Consider the following 22219-nt stretch of genomic DNA (forward strand, 5'->3'; position numbering starts at 1 on the left):
ACACCTCTGCAGACCCAGATGAACTCACAGATACTGTAACATCATATGTCAGCTTCTGTGAAGATCTATGTGTACCAACCAGGAACTTGCAAATATACAGTAACAATAAACCTTGGTTCACAGCCAAACTCAAGCAGTTATGTCATTCCAAAGAGGAAGCCTACAGAAAAGGTGATAGAATGCTGTACAATCAAGTCAGAAATATATTAACAAGGGAGATCAGAGCAGCAAAAAGGAACTATTCTGAAAAGCTAAAGAATCAATTCTCAACAAATGAACCAGCAAACATATGGAAAACTCTCAAAAACATCACCGGTTATAGCAAACCACCTTCCCAAGCCGAAGGAGATCAGCAATTGGCAGATCACCTGAATGTGTTCTACTGCAGGTTTGAAAAGAAACCACAACCACTTATCTGCCCAACCTCCAACCTCCAGACATACCAACAACAACTAAATCTTCTATAACTGAACCCATCCCACTGGGTTTACAACCCCTAGTGATCACAGAAAAGGAAGTGAAAGATCTATTTCACAGACAGAAGCCTGGAAAAGCATCAGGCCCAGGCAAGATAACTCCTTCTTGCTTAAAAGTCTGTGCTGAGCATTTGGCCCCCATCTTCACCCAAATCTTCAACAAATCACTAGAGTTGTGCCATGTTCCTTCCTGCTTCAAACACTCAACTATCATCCCAGTGCCGAAGAAGCCCTCCATCAAGGAACTGAATGACTACAGACCAGTTGCCCTAACATCTGTAGTTATGAAAACCTTTGAAAGGCTAGTGATGTTCCACTTGAAAACCATCATGGATCCACTGTTAGACCTCCTGCAATTTGCATACTGAGCAAATAGATCAACAGATGATGCTGTTAATATGACTCTACACTACATCCTTCAACATCTTGAATCTCCAATGATCTACGCTAGGGTCCTCTTTGTAGACATCAGTTCAGCATTCAATACCATCGTACCGGACATTCTCTTAACCAAACTCAATCAGCTAGCGGTACCTGAACACACTTGTAAGTGGATCACAAGCTTCCTAACAGACAGGAAGCAGCAGGTGAAGCTAGGAAAAATCACATCAGATACATGTACAATTAGCACAGGTACTCCCCAAGGCTGTGTACTCTCCCCACTTCTCTTCTCTCTATACACTAATGACTGCATCTCAAACGATCCATCTGTTAAACTACTGAAGTTTGCAGATGATACAACAGTGATCAGACTCATTTGAGACAATGATGAATCTGCATACAGATGGGAAGTTGAACAACTATCCTTGTGGTATGACCAGAACAACACAGTATCAACAGTAGAGACCTTCAAATTTCTAGGTTCTATCATATCTCAAGACCCAAAATGGTCACCTAACATCAAAAACATCATCAAAAAAGCACAACAAAGAATGTTTTTTCTGCGCCAGCTCAGGAAACTCAAACTGCCCAAGGAGCTGCTGATACAGTTCTACAGAGGAATCATTGAGTCTGTCATCTGCACCTCTATAACTGTCTGGTTTGGTTTTGTAATCCAACAAGTCCAACACAGACTTCAGAGGATAATCGGAACTGCAGAAAAAACAATTGCTGCCAACCTGCCTTCCATTGAGGACCTGTATACTGCATGAGTCAAAAAGAGGGTGGGGAAAATATTTACTGACCCCTCACATCCTGGACACAAACTGTTTTAACTCCTACCCTCAAAATGTTGCTACAGAGCATTGCACACCATGACAACTAGACACAAGAACAGATTTTTCCTGAACGTCATCACTCTACTAAACAAATAATTCCCTCAACACTGTCAGACTTTCTACTAAATCTACACTTCTATTCTACTAGTTTTTCTCATCATCCCTATCACCCTTTTCCTCCCACGTAGGACTGTATGACTGTAACTTGTTGCTTGTATCCTAAGATTTTTATTAATATTGTATCTTCATTGCTTATGTGACCCCTATGACAATCATTAAGTGTTGAACCACATGATTCTTGACAAATTTATCTTTTTCTTTTATGTACGCTGAGAGCATATGCACCAAGACAAATTTCTTGTGTGTCCAATCACACTTGGCCAATAAAATTCTATTCTATTCTATTCTATTCTTAGATTTTGTTTTCACTGAACTAATTTATAAAATGCTACCAGTAGAGCTGTTTATATTGCCAATATTAGGAATGATAATTGGTTTTCAGTTTGACTATCCTTTGCATTATTTTCTTTATATGTGTAATTATACCATAGCCTAAATGAAATGATAGTTTGATGTTATAGCTTTAAAAAATTCTACATTTTTTGTTGGGATAAATAGTACTGAGATTTGAAGCTTACAATATATCATTAACTTCTACTATGTCTTGAACAATACAGCAGCCCTTCTCAGGACAGTTTCCACTGAGTGTACCAAAGGTAGTCATTAAGAAATCTATTCCATAATCTACTTGTCAAGCAAAAACAGAAGTAAAGCAATATGCATTCCAGAAGTAACAGGAGATTATAGCTTATGGCACTGAAAATAATAATAATAATAATAATAATAATAATCATCATCATCATCATCATCATCATCATCATCATCATCATCATCATCGTTTATTTATAGTGCCCTTTTAACAAAGGGCATAACAGCATGTTAGCAATAGCACTTTTTAACAGAGCCAGCATATTGTCCCCACAATCCGGGTCCTCACTTACTTTACCCATCTTGGAAAGATGGAACCTTCCGAGTCAACCTTGAGCCGGTGATGAGATTTGAACCGCTGACCTGCAGATCTAGTTGTCAGCTTTAGTGGCCTGCAGTACTGCACTGTACCTACTGTGCCACCTCGGCTCTTGCACTTATAAATGGTTCAGATTCATTTTAGCATTTCCCTAGTAATTTCCACGGGAAGTTAAGTTGACATTACCATCATTATGTCATTGTGAAAAGTATACAATTATGTATTTCTGTCTTAAAGCATGACACAAATGTCTCGTCATTGTATTGTGATGTTATTTATTTATTTATTGTTAGAGTTGAGTCATCAAGTCCAATCCCCTGCCCAAGCAGGAACCCAGTCAAGTGGCAGTTCAATCTTCTCTTTAAAATGTCCAGAGCATTGGAGTTCACAATGTCCGCTGGTAGGTTGTTCCACTGGTTGATCGTTCTTCCTTATCTCCATGTTGAATCTCTCCTTGGTCAGCTTCCAGCCATTGTTCCTCGTCCGGCCCTCTGGTGCCCTGGAGAATAAAGTGATCCCCTCCTCTCTGTGGCAACCCCTCCTATACCTGTAGACTGCTATCATGTCCGCTCTGGCCCTCCTTTTCTCTAGGCTATCCATGCCCAGTTCCCACAGTCTCTCTTTGTAAGTCTTGGTTTCTAGTCACCTAATCATTTTGGTTGCTCTTTTTTGCACCTTCTCCAGCGTCTCTTTTGAAGTGTGGTGACCAGAACTGAATACAGTACAGGTGTGGTCTGACCAGGGCATAGTAGAGTGGTATTAAGACTTCCCTGGTCTTGGGGTGTATTCCCCTGTTGATGCAGCTTAGGATTGTATTGGCTTTTTTGGCCGCTGCTGCACATTGTTGGCTCATGTTTAGTTGATTATCCACCAAGAGTCCGAGATCTCTTTCGCAGCCGCTACTGCTAAGAGAGGTTTCTCCCAGGCTGTATGTGTGTCCAGGGTTATTTTTACCTAGGTGAAGGACTTTGCTCTTGTCGATGTTGAACATCATTTTGTTGGTATGGGCCCACTGTGTTAGTCTGTCCAAGCCTTTCTGTAATTTGAGCCTGTCTTCTAGGGTATTGGCTATCCCCGCCAGCTTGGTGTCGTCTGCGAATTTGATTAGTTGCCCTTTTATTCCTTCATCCAGGACATTGATGAAAATGTTGAAGAGCACAGGGCCCAGGACAGAACACTGTGGTATCCCACTGCCTACCTTCTTCCATGTGGATTTGGAACCATTGAGGACAACTCGCTTGGTGCGGTTGGTCAGCCAACTGTTAATCCATCTGCATGTGTTGTAATCTACCCTGCTTTTTTCTAATTTGTTGATTAGGAGATTGTGGTCAACTTTATCGAAAGCTTTGCTGAAGTCTAAGTATATGTGGTCCACTATGTTGCGCTGGTCTGCTGATTTGGTTATGGTGTTGAAAAAGGATATGAGATTGGTTTGGCATGATTTGTTTCTGACAAACCCGTGTTGGCTGTTGGATATTATCTTGTTTGTTTCCAGGTAGTGGCAAAGCTGTTTTTTAATTATTTTCTCCAGTATTTTTCCAGGTATTGAAGTCAGACTAATAGGTCTGTAGTTGTCTGGATCCATCTTTTTACCTTTTTTGTGGATGGGAACTACATCAATTCATTTCCAGTCTTCTGCTAGGTCTCCAGTGACCCAAGATTTTTGGTAGATGAGGAGAAGAAGTTCCGCTATGGTGTCTGCCAGTCTGGGGTGAAGTCCGTCAGGTCCCGGTGATTTGTACTCGTTGAGTTCCCACAAGTAGTCCCTAATAGTAGCTTTATCTGTGTTGAGTTCAGTTCCGGGGCTCTTTATTGCAGTTAAGTTGTAGCTTGGTTGGTTGGTTGGTGGTTCCTTTATGTGTGAAGACTGATGTAAAATAGGCATTGAGCAGCTGTGTTTTATCTCTGTTGTCTGTGATTTCATTACCATCTTTATTTTTTAGTATAGTTACTGTTTCCTTGATTTTCTTCTTGTTGTTTATGTGATGGAAGAAACTTTTTTTTTTGTCATTAACTTTCATTGGGAGGAATTGTTCGTGTTTTGCTGTTCTTATTTTTTGTTTGCAGGTTCTGGCTGTTTGCTGATATTCCACCTTGGTTATGAGTCCTTCTTTCCATTTTTTGTACAGTATTTGGCTTTTTTTTTCTGTTACGTTATGATGCATACATGGTCTTTCTTTCTTCTTGCCCTGTGTATTGAAAATTTCTTGAGGTTTACTTTTTCTGAATATTATTTGAATAGTTTATCTCCACATACATTCAAATATTTTAGTGCTCAATATTTGAATGTTATCTGTGTATTAAAAGTGAGGGAGAGGGAGAGAATTAGACTTATTTCTGTAAAAGCTGAAAGCTGTAGACTAAATCATTTCAAATAGTCAGCTAAATATATGGAGTGCCATAGTGGAGGATACATAATGTACTATTCTGAACACAGAATAGTACATTATGAGCTCAGTTTTCCTACTAGCTTTGAAATCATTACCATAATAAAAATATCTGACAGGATTTCTATTAATTTTTGGCTAAATTATAACACCCCAATGTATTACATCTATGGCATTTTCTACAGAACTATTTTCATTTTAGAAATGAATGAAAAAACAAAATGCATGAATAAAAAAATGGAACAAAATGAACATAAATAAATATTCTGATTTGTTTTTTTAATGCAGTGAAACATTGGGAATTTCCAAGGCACCCCCATTTATACTTTTATCTAAGATACTTTTCAATTTACAGAGAACATGTAAAGATAGTATGATGAAGGTTAAACCATTTGCAGATGACCTTTTATCCTCCTGCCTTTGAGTCACTATTGAGTCTTGATAACTGAATTAATTCCTGCAGTTTTCTTGGTGAGATTTCAGAAGCGGCTTGCCATTGCCTCCTTCCTAGAACTGAGACAAACTGATTAGCCTCAGCCTCACCTGGCTGACTTTATACCTAAACCATGAGTTGAAGTCATGGATTCCCAGTGCCCAGCCTGGTGCCTTAAACAAACTGCATCTCAGTTGACCAATAGATGAGCACAAAGAACATAACACTGTATATAATCTCCTGATCTTGCTGCCAGTTTGCTTTCTCCCACAAGTGCATGCACAGTGGCAAAAAATCAGAAAAAATTCCTCCCCCAGCCAAAACCAAGATGGTGATACACGCACAGTGCCAGAAATTTGGCTTCTGCACATGCGTAGAAGGGAAAAAAAGCCAAGAAGCCCCCCCCCCCGACTCATCCATAAAAACCAAACAAACATGGTGGCGCCCACTGACCGGTAGCAATAGATCCAGTTCCATGACATCATCATGATGTCACCAGCGGTTTGATATTATTTTCGGTGAACTGGGAGGAACTGGGAGGAATCCACTTTGGTCTGAACTGTTAACATGGATGTTAACAGTGATAAATTAACAAGAGTATCCTCAGCCTCAGAAATTAATTGCATCTGTGTTTTTAAGTTCATGGTTTTGGTATCTTTGCCTTGTGATTTGCACATAAAATTTGCTGTTACCGTATGAGCTACTTTTATTTGTTAATAATTTATTTTTTGTTCTTTTGGTTTCCTTTGTGTCTTTTTCGTTGTCTCTTTTGAGTAGTCTGTAGATGTTGCTTATCTCCATGTGCCTATTGTGCCAATTGTTTGAATGCTAGCCCTCCAGAAACTCTGTGATACTTTTGGACTTGGATTGATCTATGATGCTCACAGTATTCCTATTGCAATGACATGTATTTGTTGAGTGTGTCCATGTGTTTGAAATAGTCTCTTCTATCAATAATTTTTTAATTGCCTCTGAAAATTGCTCATTAACAATTTATATATAAATTCTAAGTTATGTCCTGTGATGTATGCATTTAGTACAGTTATTTCGATTTGTCATAGGAATTATTAGCTTATATAATAAAAGTTATAAATAATTGTAACTTCCTGTTTTTTAATTAATTATCTGTCTGTTCTGGAACAGTAATGTGAAGCAACAGACCTTTAAAAGGAAACAAGGAATTTATTTTACATTAGCAATAATTAATTATTGGGGATTAACAATATTGTGTAAAATGACATTACAAAAACTACTTCCCATTGGGAGAAATACATCATTATTACTAACTGATGCACCTGGTAACACCTTTAAAGAAAATGTAATTTTGTTTTTTTGCTTGTTTAAAAGGCATAACTGATGATTGTGTACCGGCATAACTTCAAGAAATACCTCCATCCTTATTCACTGTCATTCTCTCCTCATTGACAACTGTTTGCATTGCTATTTAATAGCTCAAAACCAAATCCATTCTCTCCCTCCCTGTGCCAACAACCACAGAACTCTGTTTCATCTGCTCAGATTCATAGAGAAAGGATTAGTCACTTTCACCTCTGTCCATTCTAGAACCTTCTGTAGCATTTTCTCTGCCACACAATATTGATTTTTTTTTTCATCTGCATCACAACTGCATATTTGGATGAGTCTACTATTGAAGCACCATTTGAATTTATACAATGAACAATGAGCAAATAACAAACCAGATGAGAATGTTGCTGCCCTTGTTTTGCAGCAGAGGCGGAATGACAACGTGGACACAGAGCTGGAACATTTTTATTAATTTAATTTAATCTATCATGGACCCGCAGAGATCAACTGAAATACTTCCGGGGCGGAAATGACGAGGCAACATAGGGCATAGCTCCATGCTGATCCAGGTGAAGGGGCCACGCCCTCACCTGGATACCAGCCATGCCATGCATGTGGGAGGTCTCACCGTCCAATCCCTGAAAGGGAATTGAAATGGGCGAGAACCAGAGGCAGATTCTCCCCAATTGTTCAGATCGATTTAAAAGGTACCATGAGCCCTTGGAGAGAGTCTGCCAATCATTCCCAAAGATGCCCAATGGAGAACACCTCCCAATTTCCGCCCCTAACCTGCCAACCCAATGACCAGAGGTAAGCCAATTAGAACTAATCGGGGAGCGAAGCACCCCCTAACCATCCAACCCGCACCGCAGTGTGGAATAGGTGAAAAAACAGTCGCAGAAAATACCAAGACTGCCAAAAATTCCTATTCGGCTCCCTAATGGCGACCCCAGTAGCACACTGAAAGATAGGGAGGGTGGGCGAGTGTTTGCCTGCTCGTTGTCAGGGGTGAAAAGGAGACCTCGAGCCTGTGCAGCCCTTTTTATAGGGCTGGCAGGCTCCGCCCCTGGCAACATCATCGGCCATGGCCGATGACCAGGCATGGCCGGGATCTTGCGAAATCTCGCAAGATCCTGGCCCTTCAAAATGGCGGCAGAGGCCAGGGGCCGCGTTTCCCTGGCCCTGCTGCAAATCCTGGCTGGCATTAAGTCGCCGGCTGGGCATTTTATGATGAGAATCTCCTTGCACCAACTTCCAACCTATTTCTTCTCATGATAAAGTGAACATCATGATTTTTCTCTCTAACTAAATAGATCTCCAATTAATTGATGCTGTGTTGTTAATGCTGCACAATGGCCCTGTTTTGATATTTAATACACTGCAAGCCCTAAAAAAGGTAATTATTTAAATTAACAGAGAATGTTCATAATGGAGCTTATGAGGCAATAAAGGCTTATACAGACAATTAAACATTGGAGTGAAGTTCAGAGATTAGATCTGCTGAAGCAGCTTTATCCAACATATGGCTCTGAAATATAGTGAAATAAGATGGCACTGGTAATCAAGCACAACTACGGAGAGAGCAACAGATTGGCTGGCACTGAAGTTTCGAAATTGCAACGAAAAGGAGAAAAAAAGAAACTCTGAAAAAATAGCAATAACAATAGCACTTAGACTTATATACCACTTAACAGTGCTTTACAGCCCTATCTAAGAGGACAGGAAAGTGGCGCAGAGGGGTCCGGAGATTGAGGGGAGACCTGGGGAATCTGCCTCGCCTTCTTGGGGATCTGTTATGAGTGGAGGGGGAGTGGGGAGTGGGCACCCTCCTTCAAAAGTGGGCTGAGTCTGGATCGTGTAGATGATCTTGAGGGGACCCTTCCCATCTCGGCTTTTCTCTCTTTCTTTCTCTCTCTCGGCCGTCTCCAAAGGCTTTTTCCATGAAGGGCAGCAGACTCAGTGGCCTCCCACGCACGGCTTACGGGCTGCTCCTCTCGCTACTCCGCCCGGTCGGAGCTGTCTGAGCCTTCCCAGACAAGGGCGATCTGCAAGCGAAGTGGGGCACAAGGAGAGCACCCTGAAAGAAAGCAAGGGCTGGACAAAGAAAGTCCAAGGGCTGGACAAAGGAAAGGCAGCCCCAAGAACTTTTCCTGCTGCAGAAAGAAGCCAAGAGGTGCTCTTCCTCTTTGCATCCACGCGAAGCAGCCTGACTGTGGGGTCGCCTGCTTTTTTTTCTCCTCTGCGGTTTTGGGCTGTGCAGTTGCATGCTCATCCAGCAGCTGGCTCTTCTACTTCTTTTGCCACCCCCACTGCTGCTTGGAGATGACTGGAAGCTGTGAGAGGGGCGGGGCGCGCATTCCCAAAGTGCTCAGAGAAAACCCTCTCACAGCCCCTTTGTTGGGAGTGCTTTCGCCGAGCCAGCCCCTTCGCAGCCACCCCTCTGCACCCTTTGGGAGGGCGGGGCTGCCACGTCCCAGCGGATTCCATCCCTCTTGCCAGGACAAGAAGATAGTGGCAGCGGTGGTGGTTTCCCTTTCAGAAGCAGCAGCGCTGGGAATGTCACATCCACACCACCACCCTGAACAAGGATAGGAATGCCAGCAGTAATGGGCAAAAGGGGTGAGTTTTGGGCTTGCACACATTATTCGCTTTTCCATTGATTCCTATAGGAAACATTGTTTCATCTTACGAACTTTTCATCTTACGAACCTCGTCCCAGAACCAATTAAGTTTGTAAGATGAGGTATTACTGTATATGTTATTTCCAATCTCCATAACTGCTGGTATATTCTGTCCCACGTTGCTGTTTTCATGAGAAATCTGATTAGAAAAAACCTAGGATATCCTTAACTGGACATCACTCAACATTCAGTGCAAATACTCCCCAACATAATTTTGTTTTTTTCTATAATATAACTGTCTGAAGAGTTCAGACAGAAAATCAATAATATCAAGAAACAGATGGATGGTTTTATATTTTTCCCCCCAAGCAATATCTTTATTTGTTATGTAGGCACAGAGATGACACATTATTAAAAATGAATTAGAGAGCATGCTATCTAAGATGAAGGTTTTGTACATGAACCAATAAAACTATAGATGATACTATCAGGGGAAAAGATGCTTTCAGCGAAATATTAGTGGTTATAACATGGCTTCTGTTCGAATATTCAGGAAAGATTTACTATCTAAAAATTGACACCAAATAACCAGCTGATAAGAGAATGTGAGTACCGTACTTTAAATGGAGCATTTTTTAATCCAAATATATATATCACAGATCAATAATATTGACTTTTGTGTCTTGGATGTATACAGATCTTAGTCCTATTGTGTGGGATGAATTTGAGCCTGCGACACCTGATTACTATGGTTCTCCTCCTATCTCTCTGGTCGATTGCAGTCAGTGTTGGTGGCAGGGCAGAGGTAGATCCCTAGAGCCCTCGTTTGTGGGGTGCCTCAGGGCTTGGTTCTCTCTCCCCTACTATTTAACATCTACATGAAACCACTGGGTAAGATCATCCAACAACACAGAGTGAGATTTCAGCAATATGCTGATATATATCTCCTTCCCTTGTCACTTCAGTGAAGCAGGGGATATGATGTGCTGGTGCCTGGATGAGGTGAGAGTCTGGATGTGAGTCAACAGGCTCAAACTTAACCCTGACATGACCAAGTGGCTGTGGATACTGCCTCCAAAGGACCATGTTGACTATCCTTCTTTGGATCTGGGGGGAGAGAAATTAACCTCCTCAGAATGGGTTCACAATTTGGGTGTCCTCCTAGACTCACAGCTAAGATTAGATCAACACCTGACAGCTGTAGCTAAGGGGATCTTTGCACAGGTTTGCACCAATTGCGACTCTACTTGGATCTAGAGGCTCTTCTCACGTCACTCATGCCCTTATCACCTCATGGCTGGATTATTGCAATGCACTCTACATGGGGTTACCGTTGGTCCAGAATGCAGCTGCGCGAGCTGTTGTAGGTGTGCCCAGATACACCCATACACATTGATTTAGTTCATCGATTCTTTGTGAGCTGCACTGGCTTCCTATCGGTCTCCAACTACAATTAAAGGTGTTCCTTATTACCTTTAAAGCCCTATATGGCTCAGGGTCAGAGTATCTGCAAGACCGCCTTCTATCATATACCTTCCAGTGACCAGTAAGATCTCGCAGGATTGGTCTTCTTCGGGTCTCATCAGCTAAACAGTGTTGGCTGGTGGGTCCACAGGGGAGAACCTTCTCTGTGGTTGCCCCAATATTCTGGAACCAGCTACCTCCCAAGATCTGCTCTACCTCCACCTTATTGGCCTTCTGGAAAGCTGTAAAGACCTGGCTTTTACGACAGGCCTGGGGCCATTGACCTTGGGATAATGACTAGTGAGGTCAGCCCATGAATGTATGGATGACTGCAATTATTTTATTTATTATTTATTAATTTAATTTAATTTAAATTTAAATGCTTTTACACTGATTCATGTTCGTTTTCGTTGTGAGTCGCCCTGAGTCCCTAGGGAGTTGGGTGGCATAAAAATATAAATAGGTAGGTAGGTAGGTAGGTAGGTAGGTATGTAGGTATATAAATAGATCGATAGATAGATGGATGGATGGATGGATGGACGGACGGACAGACGGACAGATAACTTTTAGCACAATCTAATACAAAGGACAAAATTAAATATGCAAATTGTCAAGAAAATAAAATACTGGAAACTGTGAGGATTTGGAAGAGCGTTAATAGGCTCAGACTCAACCCTGACAAGACAAAGTGTTGAGATTTTAAAAAATATTATAAAAGAGAACCAAAAGGAAATAATTATTTAGTAATATATTATCAGTCTGTTTAATATAAGATCTATTGGAATTGAAATCACTCAAGGGAAGGTTTAGAGCAGTGGTTCTCAACCTTTCTAAGGCCACGACCCCTTAATACAGTTCCTCGTGTTGTGGTGACCCCCAACCATAGGTCTAGCGCCAATTCTCCCAACAGAGTTTTGAGTTGATTGGCAGGAAGGTCAGAGAGACGCCCCCACTGTAAACGCCTGATTGGTCGGATTGTAAAAATATGTTCCAAGATGCCAGAATAGAAGCTTTAGTTCCTAATACCAGGAGAAATTTGTCTTTTCCTAGGGTCTCAGGCGACCCCCATGAAATGGTCATTTGACCCCCAAAGGGGTCCCGATCCCAAGGTTGAGAACCACTGGTTTAGAGGGAGAAAGAGGAAGTAGTTGGAGAAAGGAAGAGATGGGGTGGAGAGAGGAAGGAAGGAGAGAAGGGAAGGAAAGTAGATGGAAGAATTGGAGAGAGAAGAGAGTGAGAAAGAAAAATAATACAGACTGCAGATAAGGAAATGCAAGAGATTAGATAGAGTTATGTAACCATGTATGTTATTGATATCATTTTTAAAAGGTGTATGCATTGATATATGTATGGATGTGGAGTTTAAAAAAATAAAAAAAGTTTTCTGGTTTCTTCAAAAATACAGATCAGGCGGTGTTGATACGTAGTGAATGATCTGTGTCTTTAATTATCAGACTACAATTTGCCTTTTCCTTATTTTCTCCACAAAAGTACAGGTGCTCCCTTTCTCTTGAAGGAGCTTAATGATAAGGAACCTCTTACTCTGTTCCCAATTAGTATTTCCTTTGCTTGTTATGTATTCATGTAAATGAGCATATGTAAATAGTTTATGTTATTATACGTTTAAACTGGTTCACCTGCATACCCGGCCACTGATTGACTAAACAGCGGGCGGGAAAATCTAAATGGCTGTCAAAGCTGTGCCTACAGAAAGAAAAACCCTTTAAATAGTGAAACCAAGCTGCATGCCTTGTCTTTTGCAGTAAACTTGAAATTGTATCAATTTGAGCTTTACAAAATTACACAGGCTGGTTCCTAATAAAAATGAATCAGGCCAAAATGTGTCCTCTCCATTATTCCAATTTAACATTGGCGACAAAAGAAACTTGAACCAACGCAAGAGAGAAGTCATGGAAGCATCTTCAGTAGCCCAAGTGCCAGCATTCTTTGACCCATAGAAATCAACCTGAGACACATATATGGAAGAATTCGAAAACTTCCTAGAAACCTCTGCCCATGAGGATGCCAGTGACAAGATGAAGGAGGCTATATTCCTGAACTGCTGCAGCCCCTTCATCTACAATCTCTCTAAAACGCTAACGAATCCAGACCCGATGAGATCGGTACCATGGGCCACCTTCACTGCGAAGCTGAAAGCCCATTTTAAGCCAACTCAACCTACAAGAATATGCAGGCACAAATTCGAGTGCTCTCAGCAAGTAGAAGGGGAGACGATCAACGAATTCGTCACCTGACTCAGGGAATTGCTCGTAAAATGTTTTTAAATTTCCAACAGTTATAGTCTGCTTCTAATATGTAAATTTCCAGGAAGACCAGATAATTTCTATGTGAACCTAAAATATCCAAAACTGTTTATTACTTGGACAGTAGCCAAATTCGGTGTTGCTGCAATGAAAATAAGGCTTAGCTGCTTGAAGAAATAATCACTTCTGTTTGATTTAGGTTTAAACATATACTTGTTTCTCTTGTTTCTGAATGATATATATTTTAATAAATAGTCTGCAATATTTTAGATTTATACTTGCATTGATAATTAATGCACTTCTACAGCTATGTATATTATATTTTATGAGCTGTTTTATTATGAATATTCTACGGTAGATCTTCAGCACCTCAACTGAAGGCCACGGTCGTCCTTATACTCAGGGGTGGGCCAGAGCACCCAATTTGCACTGAAAGATGTTGAAAGGAAATGCAGGGCATCCTGCATAAGTCACACTCACAGTGTGGTAGTAAAAATTTTGGTAGTCCTTCACTGCTTATACTCCATATTTGCTGCTGGCAATTGATATTTTGCAGAAGCGTCACTCATGTGATGGGATGAAATACATAGTAAAATAAGGGAAGACTACTGGAAAGAGTTTCCCTCAGGCAATCATGCAAGAGTTATTTAGAACCGAACTTATGCATGAATAAGGATAGTGGATGAAACTTCTTTGTGATTTTGGGACAAATGATTCTGAAGGATGATACAGCCTGTATGTGGTGTGTGTTTCTCCAGCTATTGATTGTTCCAGGACAGTTAGATTGGTGAAAGGGTAAGATATAACAGAACAATCAAAAGCTAAACACAGGCCACCCACCTCTCTTGTCATGAATAAAGAAGTAAGCTCTCTGTTCATGTTACAGAAAAGAGAGAAAAATTTAAGAACATTGAAATTTGAGGAAAAAAGGGCAATGCCAATTATTCTGGATAATGATTTAACATCTGGACTGTTAGCAAGAATGGATCTAAGCAGAATTTCTATTAGTTATTTTTTATATTGAACAATATAACTATGGCATGTGTGCCAGAAGTGGCACGCAGTGACATCTGTTCAGGCATGCGAGCCGTTGCCTGTTGCTCTTTTCGGTTCTGGTGCAGTGGCTAGCTGATATTCATGCACACAGGAGTGTCGAAAACTGGAAGAGCAGCCACCTGGTACGCATGCGTGCATGCATGTGTGCCAGAAACCAAGCAGCCAGGTGGCTGATATGCATGTGCACACTGAAAACAAGAAGATCATCTTCCCGGTGAGCACATGCAGCTGCTCTTCTTTTTCCAGCATGCATAGATGTGTGCACCCGTTTTGGCACTTGTTCCAAAAAGATTCATCAATGCCACTGCTCTATGCCATGGAAATAGAATTGGAAATCTGTCTCCATATTACAAATTTTGCATGTGTAGAAACAATTGAAAGGCCAGCATGCCTTAGCAGCTGGCCAACATTTGCAGAAGGGGCTGGATAAACAGGGCACCAGTTATTCAGGTGAGGGGCGATGGTCATCTTCTACAGCTGCTTGGGCATCTCCCAGTTACCTCTATGGGGTCCCCTGTAAGCAAAGGGGTGGGGGGCAGTGCTAAGAGATCTATTTAAGGGGTAGCACGCTGCCATGCCAGTCCTTTTCCCCCTTTGCATCGCCCCTCAAGTCGAATACCCACCTGCCCTCCACTATGTCCGGTGTGCTTGATAGGGTTGCCCACTGGGCACCGAGTAGGAATTTTTTGCAGCTGGGACACCTTATGTCACGGCTGTTTTTTCACCTGCTCCACACTGGAAAGGCGGGAGCAGACTGGGTTAGGGGGTGTTATGAGTGTAAATAGTAAAAGGCCAATTAATTCATAATTTTTCCTATGCTCACAGGGTTAGCAGAAAGGGGCGGAAAAGGGGATGCCAGATGCAACTGTGTGTTCTCCTATGGGCATCTTTTTGGGAAGATGATGAACAGCCCCTCACCAGAAACTCAAGTCTCGACCTGATCAGGGGATTGGGGGGGCTGCCCCTGGGGCTCACACACATAATTTTCGGTACCAGGTCAGGGTATTGGGCCCTAGGGTTATACGCAACTTCTGATTCCAGGTCATGGCTTGTGAGCCCTTCCACATGCCTGGGTGTGGCAGAAAATTGGATGAAGGTGAGTAATAGCTTCACACTACTTGGCAAGGACCTTTGCCTATAGTTGCCCAAGTATGTTTTGGCAGGAAATTCTGCCCTCTTAGCGATCTCTGCAGGTCTTTATCATAATCAATAAAAAGTGACCCATTATAACCCAGTTCTGGTGTCCGTGTGGTTATTCCGCCTCCTAGGCAATTATAATTCTCCATTGACTATGCCATTGCAAGTAGCCCTGTATGATACTGGTGAATGATATATTAACTCTCCTGCAACATATTTAGGCACTAAAGGAAAAAAATAAAACAATAAAAGCTTGTATCTTTCATACATAAGAAAGATCCTAGAACAATAATTTCACAGACGATGTTACATTCAGTCCATTCCAGAAATATCTCTATATGTAAGCCCATCGACAACATGGATACAATTTTCAGTATTTCAAAATGGGTATTAACAGCTGTTTTGCAGATCTTACATAAATAAATACATATAATTCAGCAATTGGTAAGTAATCAATTGTATACTAATTTGATATACATTTGCAAATATCAGTTTGGACCATTAATGCTTTTCACTATCACCGTTCCATATATTTGGAATATATACAGGTACCTAAACATTCAAGTAAATAGCTACTTAAAGCTCCCAAGATAAAGATAAGCAGATTGCACAACAACTCATGAAAACAGAAACATTTCTATTTTTAAGAGCAGATTATTTATGTTGTGGAGAGAAAGTTAGAATTTCATGATAACATGAAAAATGTTAGTTGAGTTCATACAGGCAGCTGGTCCCTAAGTAAAGATAATAAAACTGTGGATTTCTGAAGACTTAAACTGTAATATAGATGTTGCCACTTCAGTCAATATAGATATTGCCACTTCAGTCAAGTGTTTCTTTCTATGGGTTTTTAAAAAAAGATTTGCCCATTCAATTTTGTAGCTCACAGATCCATGAACCAAAAATAGTTCTTTAATTATGTGATGAAATTCATTATAAATTTGAACAAGTTATTCTTGTAAAGTCAGCCTATATGAAGAAAATGTAGTCAAGATTATAAAAGAAAAAGAAGCCTTTTTTGGAATATTTCTTTATCCTTTTAAAATGCATCTGGGTCTTGTTTGAAAGCATCGAGCATAGATTATAGGAGCAGAGAAGGAGAGAAGAAGACGCAATTCTTACCTTTATTCTCACAGTCACAGTAGCAAGGCCTGGAGGCATCGCTCCTCCGACATCGAAGGCTTCCACTAAAAAAGTGAATGTTGCTTCTGAGCCAGAGAAGGACTCAAAATCCAAGGACTTTCGAAGTGACAGTTCGCCTGTAAATTTGTTCAATGCAAAAAACTGGAGTGGTCGCTGACTTCGTATTCCATAGGTAATATTGGAGCCAAGGTCAACATCCTTAGCCTTGAGGAAATTAAGAACAGGATTTTAGGATTTACAAATTTCTTTACTAAAACAAACATCCATCCACACAAAACATTATTTTGCAATGTTGATTTTATGTCTATGCACACATACACATGGGCTCACATACCACAAAAATACCTCTCAAAAAAATCATCTCCCTCAAACTCATTTATCTATATGAGTACATCTAATCTAAGTACAATGAGGAATATCTTTAGAAGCTGGATATTATCATATCATGTTGTGTGATGGCAGAATTGCTAATAAATAAAAATACCAATCATATAAAAATGTCTGGATTCACATACAATCATCACATCTCATGAAATTTGGTAGTTTCAAGAGACTGACTATTTTTTTTTAAATGAAAGGATATTTTGGGAGGGATAAATATAACAAGACAGTAGTCACAAGTGCTCCACTGTTAAGAGAAACACAAACTATGATTAATGTTTTTCTTTCATTTTTTAAAGAATTGTTTTGAAGCCATAAAAATAAATATATAAAATTGTATTATACTGATGTCAAAAATAGGAATTTAAATAGCCTCTACAGATTGTCAAAATTTGCAAAGGATTGCTAATAAATAAAAATACCAATCATATAAAAATGTCTAGATTCACATACAATCATCACACACAATATATAGTAGCTGAGAGCCAATTTGATGTGGTGGTTAAACTAATAGGTTAGAAATCAGGAAACCTGTGTAAGAAACCTTGGGTCAGTGACTTGCTTTGTTGCCAGAAGTCAAGACTGACATAACAGCATAAAGCTATAAAAATTCAATTCAATTCAATTTATTTCAATTCAATTTGATGTTGGACTGGAAATATTTCTAATAACTCAAGGAATGTTAGTAGTTTTTCCCATTTAAAACACTAAATGTCATGGTTAATTAATTTAATATAACATCTCTTAATATTTAATACTATTTTTTTCATTTGGAGTGACCTGATAGTAGTGTCCTAATACTTGCAGGGCTGCCACAAAATAAGAGGGGGGTTAACCTATTTTCCAAAGCACCAGAAGGCAAAATAAGAAACAGTGAATGGAAACTAATCAATGAGAGAAGCAATTTAGATCTAAGGAGAATTTTTTTTAATACAGTCAACCAATGCCTTCAGAAGTTGTAGGTGCTCCAACATCGAAAGCTTTTAAGAAGTAGCTAGACAGCCTCTTGACAACCACATATTGAGCAGGGGGTTGAACTAGAAAACCTCCAAGGTTCCTTCCAACTGTGTTATTCAATATTGTTCTACAGATTAAAAATCTCGTCTATAGACTGGGGATATGTGATAGTGATATTGCTTATTCTTTTTTTGCAATTAAATGATTCTTTATACACATATATGTGAAAGTTACATGAAGAGCTGTTTGCTTTAGTGATTAAAAGTGCTGGACTAGAAAAGACTAAGTTTCAATTCTGATTTAGGCATGGAAATGAGGCAGATGACTATGGTCCAATTATTCTTGGTCTGTTCTAGTTAAGCAAAAAAGGGCAAACCACTTCTGAAAATGTTGCAAAGAACACTGAATGGACCTGCTATGCAGGTCAGACCAGAAGTTAAATCTGATTCAATGAAACACAAACACACATGCATACGTTATATCACATTGTCTTAGCCATTAACATATTTTGTAACTCATGCCTCCTTTACCTCTAAACGAAGAAATACTGTGCCTGGGGCCAGACTTTCAGGAATTGAAACAGTATAGGAGGCATTTGTGAAAACAGGACTGTTGTCATCAATATCCAGGACTCTGATTCCCAGAGTTAATGTTGTACGGCGCGCATCCACAGCTCCATCTGTGGCTTCAGCAATGAGTTCATAATAATCTTTTTTTTCTCTGTTTAGTTTCACTGAAGTGTAAATACTACCATTGGATGTTATTCGAAAAACATTATTAAAGTTTGCTAAACTATAGTGGACTTGGCCATTTACTCCAGCATCTGGGTCAGTAGCCTAAAAAATAAAATAAAATGTATTAAAGTTGAAAAATTATAATAACCCATTATGCACACTTCAGGATCACTTGCTTAAAAGATTTATGTATAAAAGAAGGAGTGCCAGAACCTGAGGGTTGAATTAAAAGAGGGATAAATATAGAATCCCTATGTAGCCACAAGAGGAGTAAGTCCAACCTCTCTTGAAATCTATGGGCCCTTTTCTAACTCCAGGAAGGTTCTTACTGTTAATTAAAAAGATGGCATAGGCCAAGGCTGTCAAATTCCAGGCCCACAGGCCAGATGCCTCACGTGCTGACCACCCCTGGTGAAGGGAAAAAAGTCCCAATACATCACATAACACCACTGCGATGATGTGATTTTGACACCCCTAGTGTTTAGCAATACCTGAGTTTAATTGGATTTGTATGTGAGGACCTGGTCTTTCACACTTGACAATATGTGGATAAAGGTAGTTTCTACCATCAGAAAACTTTCTTTAATTTTTCCAATGAAAACCAATGAAAGTATGTCTGATTTAACTATGAGGATGGACATCCAACAAACATAGGCATCAGAAGGTGAATTACCATATTTTTAGGACTATAAGACACTCTGGATTATAAGACGCATTTAGCTTTTGAGAAGAAAAACAAGGGGGAAAAATCTGCCCCTGCCTCCCAGCATCTATTCATCTGTCCTGTTTGCTGCCACTACCACCATTATCTGTGACCCATTTGCCACAGCCCATTTACGCAGCCCATTAACTGTGGCCCATTACCCGCAGTCTGTTCGCCACCGCCATGGCCCATTCACCATAGCCCATTCTCTGCCACCACTGTGGCCCATTCTAGAACAGCTGATCAGCACTGCACCAACCCCCTCCCCCACCACAATATAAGATGCACAGACATTTCCACCCAGTTTTGGGGGGTGAGAAAAGTGCATCTTATACTCGGAAAAATATGGTATATTCCAAGCCACAGATCAGTTAGTTTTCCTTTTCAAGACAGCTATCTCTAATTTTTAAAAATGCTGTTTTAAATCTCCAGCTATTTTCTCCCCTCTTTGTTTTGTAAGAAACAATTAATTTCTTGCTCTTAGTCAAAAAATGAATTAATCAAGGATAATAATTGAATATGAGATACTTCTGGAAATTATACAAAACTGTTTTTTTTTAACATTTTTATCTCTATAGGGACAAGTGTTTGCTGCCTAATAAAAACCCTAAAAATTAAAAATCAAAGCCAGAGATCAGGTGGTCCATGTGTTTACACACACACACCCTCTGAACAAAATGTATCATTATTATTAATGTGGCTTTATTTACAGACAAGCACCAAAGAAATAAAAACAAGTAAAGAAAAGACAAAATAAAAAGAACCAATGCTTCCTTATGGCAAATACAACTGAAGAGAATTTTATTATTTTCGTCGACAAAGCAAAGGAATGATGTATTAGAAAATACCACACCCCCTCTAAAGGTCAGCTTAGAAAGAGATGCATTGGTTTATTGTCATCCAACTTGCCAGACTGAAACTCTAGGCAGCATAGAACTATGGTATATTTTTTTAAAATCACAGTATCCTAAGAATATCAGCAACAAAACCATTGGGGAATGAAACAAATGACATGGGTCATAATCATATGTATTCAACTAGGATAAGTCCAGCTATATCAAGGGCACAACTCTCTCTGGAACATGCAGACTTTAGAGCTAAATGAATTAATGAAATTTGAGACTCAGAGCCTGAGACAGTGAGCCGCCCGAGTCTTCAGAGAGGGGCGGCATATAAGTCTAATAAATTATTATTAATTATAATTATAATTATAATTATTATAATTATAACTATAACTATAACTATTATAATTATAATAGTTATAGTTATAGTTTAGTTATATAATTGTAATTATTATAATTATTATAACTATAACTATAACAACTATAGTTATAATTATAATAATAATAATAATAATATATTATTATTATTATTATTATTATTATTATTATTATTATTATTATGTCAATACAACACAGCAAATAAGATCACTATGCTGGATTTCATATTTCATCACCAATCGGACACTTCCCAAGCACCTAGGACTGCGTGATGTAGCTGTGAATTATGTTTGCCGATTCCAGTAAACTGGCCTTTTGCAATTGACAGATGGAGATTTTGTCAATTCCGATGGTTTTCAAATGTCCACTGAGATCCTTTGGCACTGTGCCCAGCGTGCCCTGGGACCACTTTCACTGGCTTATGCCAGAGTCATTGCAGCTCGATTTTTAGATCTTCGCATTTCACTAATTTCTCTAACTGCTTCTCCTCGATTCTGCTGTCTCCTGGGATTGTGATGTTGATTATTAAAAAATCAGTCTGTCTCCAAATCAAGATAGGGAACTTTTGGATCTCAGCCAAGCAAAATCAAGCTCAAGAACCATATCTGTCAGTATAGACAAAAGAACTAAGACAACAAAGGATTAATTTTGTCTAGAATTATAACAAAATGTGCAAGCAAAAGCAGAAGATTGGAAAATGTCTAATACGAATTTTACTTTAAAAAAAACACCAAAAGGTGTATTTCTTTCCTGATTTTCTAAACATTCCAAAATAGCTATTCTGCCAATTGTACACAGCTAAAAAATCCACCCCGCTATATTAATGAGATCTGCAAGAGAATTCCCTATAGTTGTGAAGCAATTAGGGTTGGGTTGTTTGTTTGTTTTTTGTAAACAAAAGTAGAACTCAAAAGAAGTTTGGATATAAGGCAGAGAGGGAAGAAAAAGTAGATCTCAGTCACAGGCACAATTGTCCAGTGATGCAACACAATATTACTTTTTTTCAATGTGTGCTTCATGACCAAGTGTCATACACTATAATAAAAATCACAGTAGTGTAATATTAAGAATCTTTTTGGCAACTTTACATGACATGTAAGGTGAGGAAAAATGCCATGTGAATAGAACATAGAAAGTTGCCTTGTATAAGCCAGATCATTGGTTCATCCATTATCACGCTGTCTACTCTGAATTGAACTTCTCCAGCTTTTAGACTAGAGTCTTTCACTGCTTTCTCTACAGTGCCCACAGATTAAAGTCATGCCAAATGGGCACTTGGTCGTTGAACTGTATCCGTTGTCTTTTATTTTGAAACACTACAAGAATGTTCCCTAAAAATAGTATCAGTGAATATCTTTTGTAGTAGGATGGAAATATGGATAGATTTCAGCACAGTATGAAGTTGGTCGTTCCATTTTTTCATTTCCATTTTTCCATCGGCTGGTAGAGCTTTCTACACTTGCAGTGTATATCGCCCATGGTGATATAAAAGCTAGTTCTTGTCAGCTGCTAACAGACTATTCAACAAAACCTGTCTTCATTAGTGATCTATTATGACAGCTATGACTGCAAAGGTGTTATAAATTGTTAATGATGAAATGCTCATAATATCACTTAAATATTATTGAATTTCATAGTGCACTTTGAAGCTTTCGGAACTGCATGTTTGTTTCTCAAACTGGATATATCTTTCT

The 22219-nt window shown here is 39.5% G+C and overlaps 1 protein-coding gene across 4 annotated transcripts in view; it reads right to left on the reverse strand.

Annotated features, from left to right (window-relative positions):
* PCDH15 (protocadherin related 15) overlaps positions 1 to 22219 on the reverse strand; it is a 1574801-nt gene that overhangs the window by 206620 nt on the left and 1345962 nt on the right. For all 4 annotated transcript variants that reach the window (XM_070752283.1, XM_070752284.1, XM_070752286.1 and 1 more), the window contains 2 exons: positions 18399 to 18704; positions 16510 to 16734 (listed from right to left, as the gene is read on the reverse strand). In XM_070752283.1, coding sequence (XP_070608384.1) covers positions 16510 to 16734; positions 18399 to 18704 — 531 coding nt within the window. The remainder of the gene's footprint in view (positions 1 to 16509; positions 16735 to 18398; positions 18705 to 22219) is intronic.

The sequence above is a fragment of the Erythrolamprus reginae genome, chromosome 5 (assembly GCF_031021105.1).
Source record: "Erythrolamprus reginae isolate rEryReg1 chromosome 5, rEryReg1.hap1, whole genome shotgun sequence".
In the NCBI taxonomy this organism is placed as follows: Eukaryota; Metazoa; Chordata; class Lepidosauria; order Squamata; family Dipsadidae; genus Erythrolamprus; species Erythrolamprus reginae.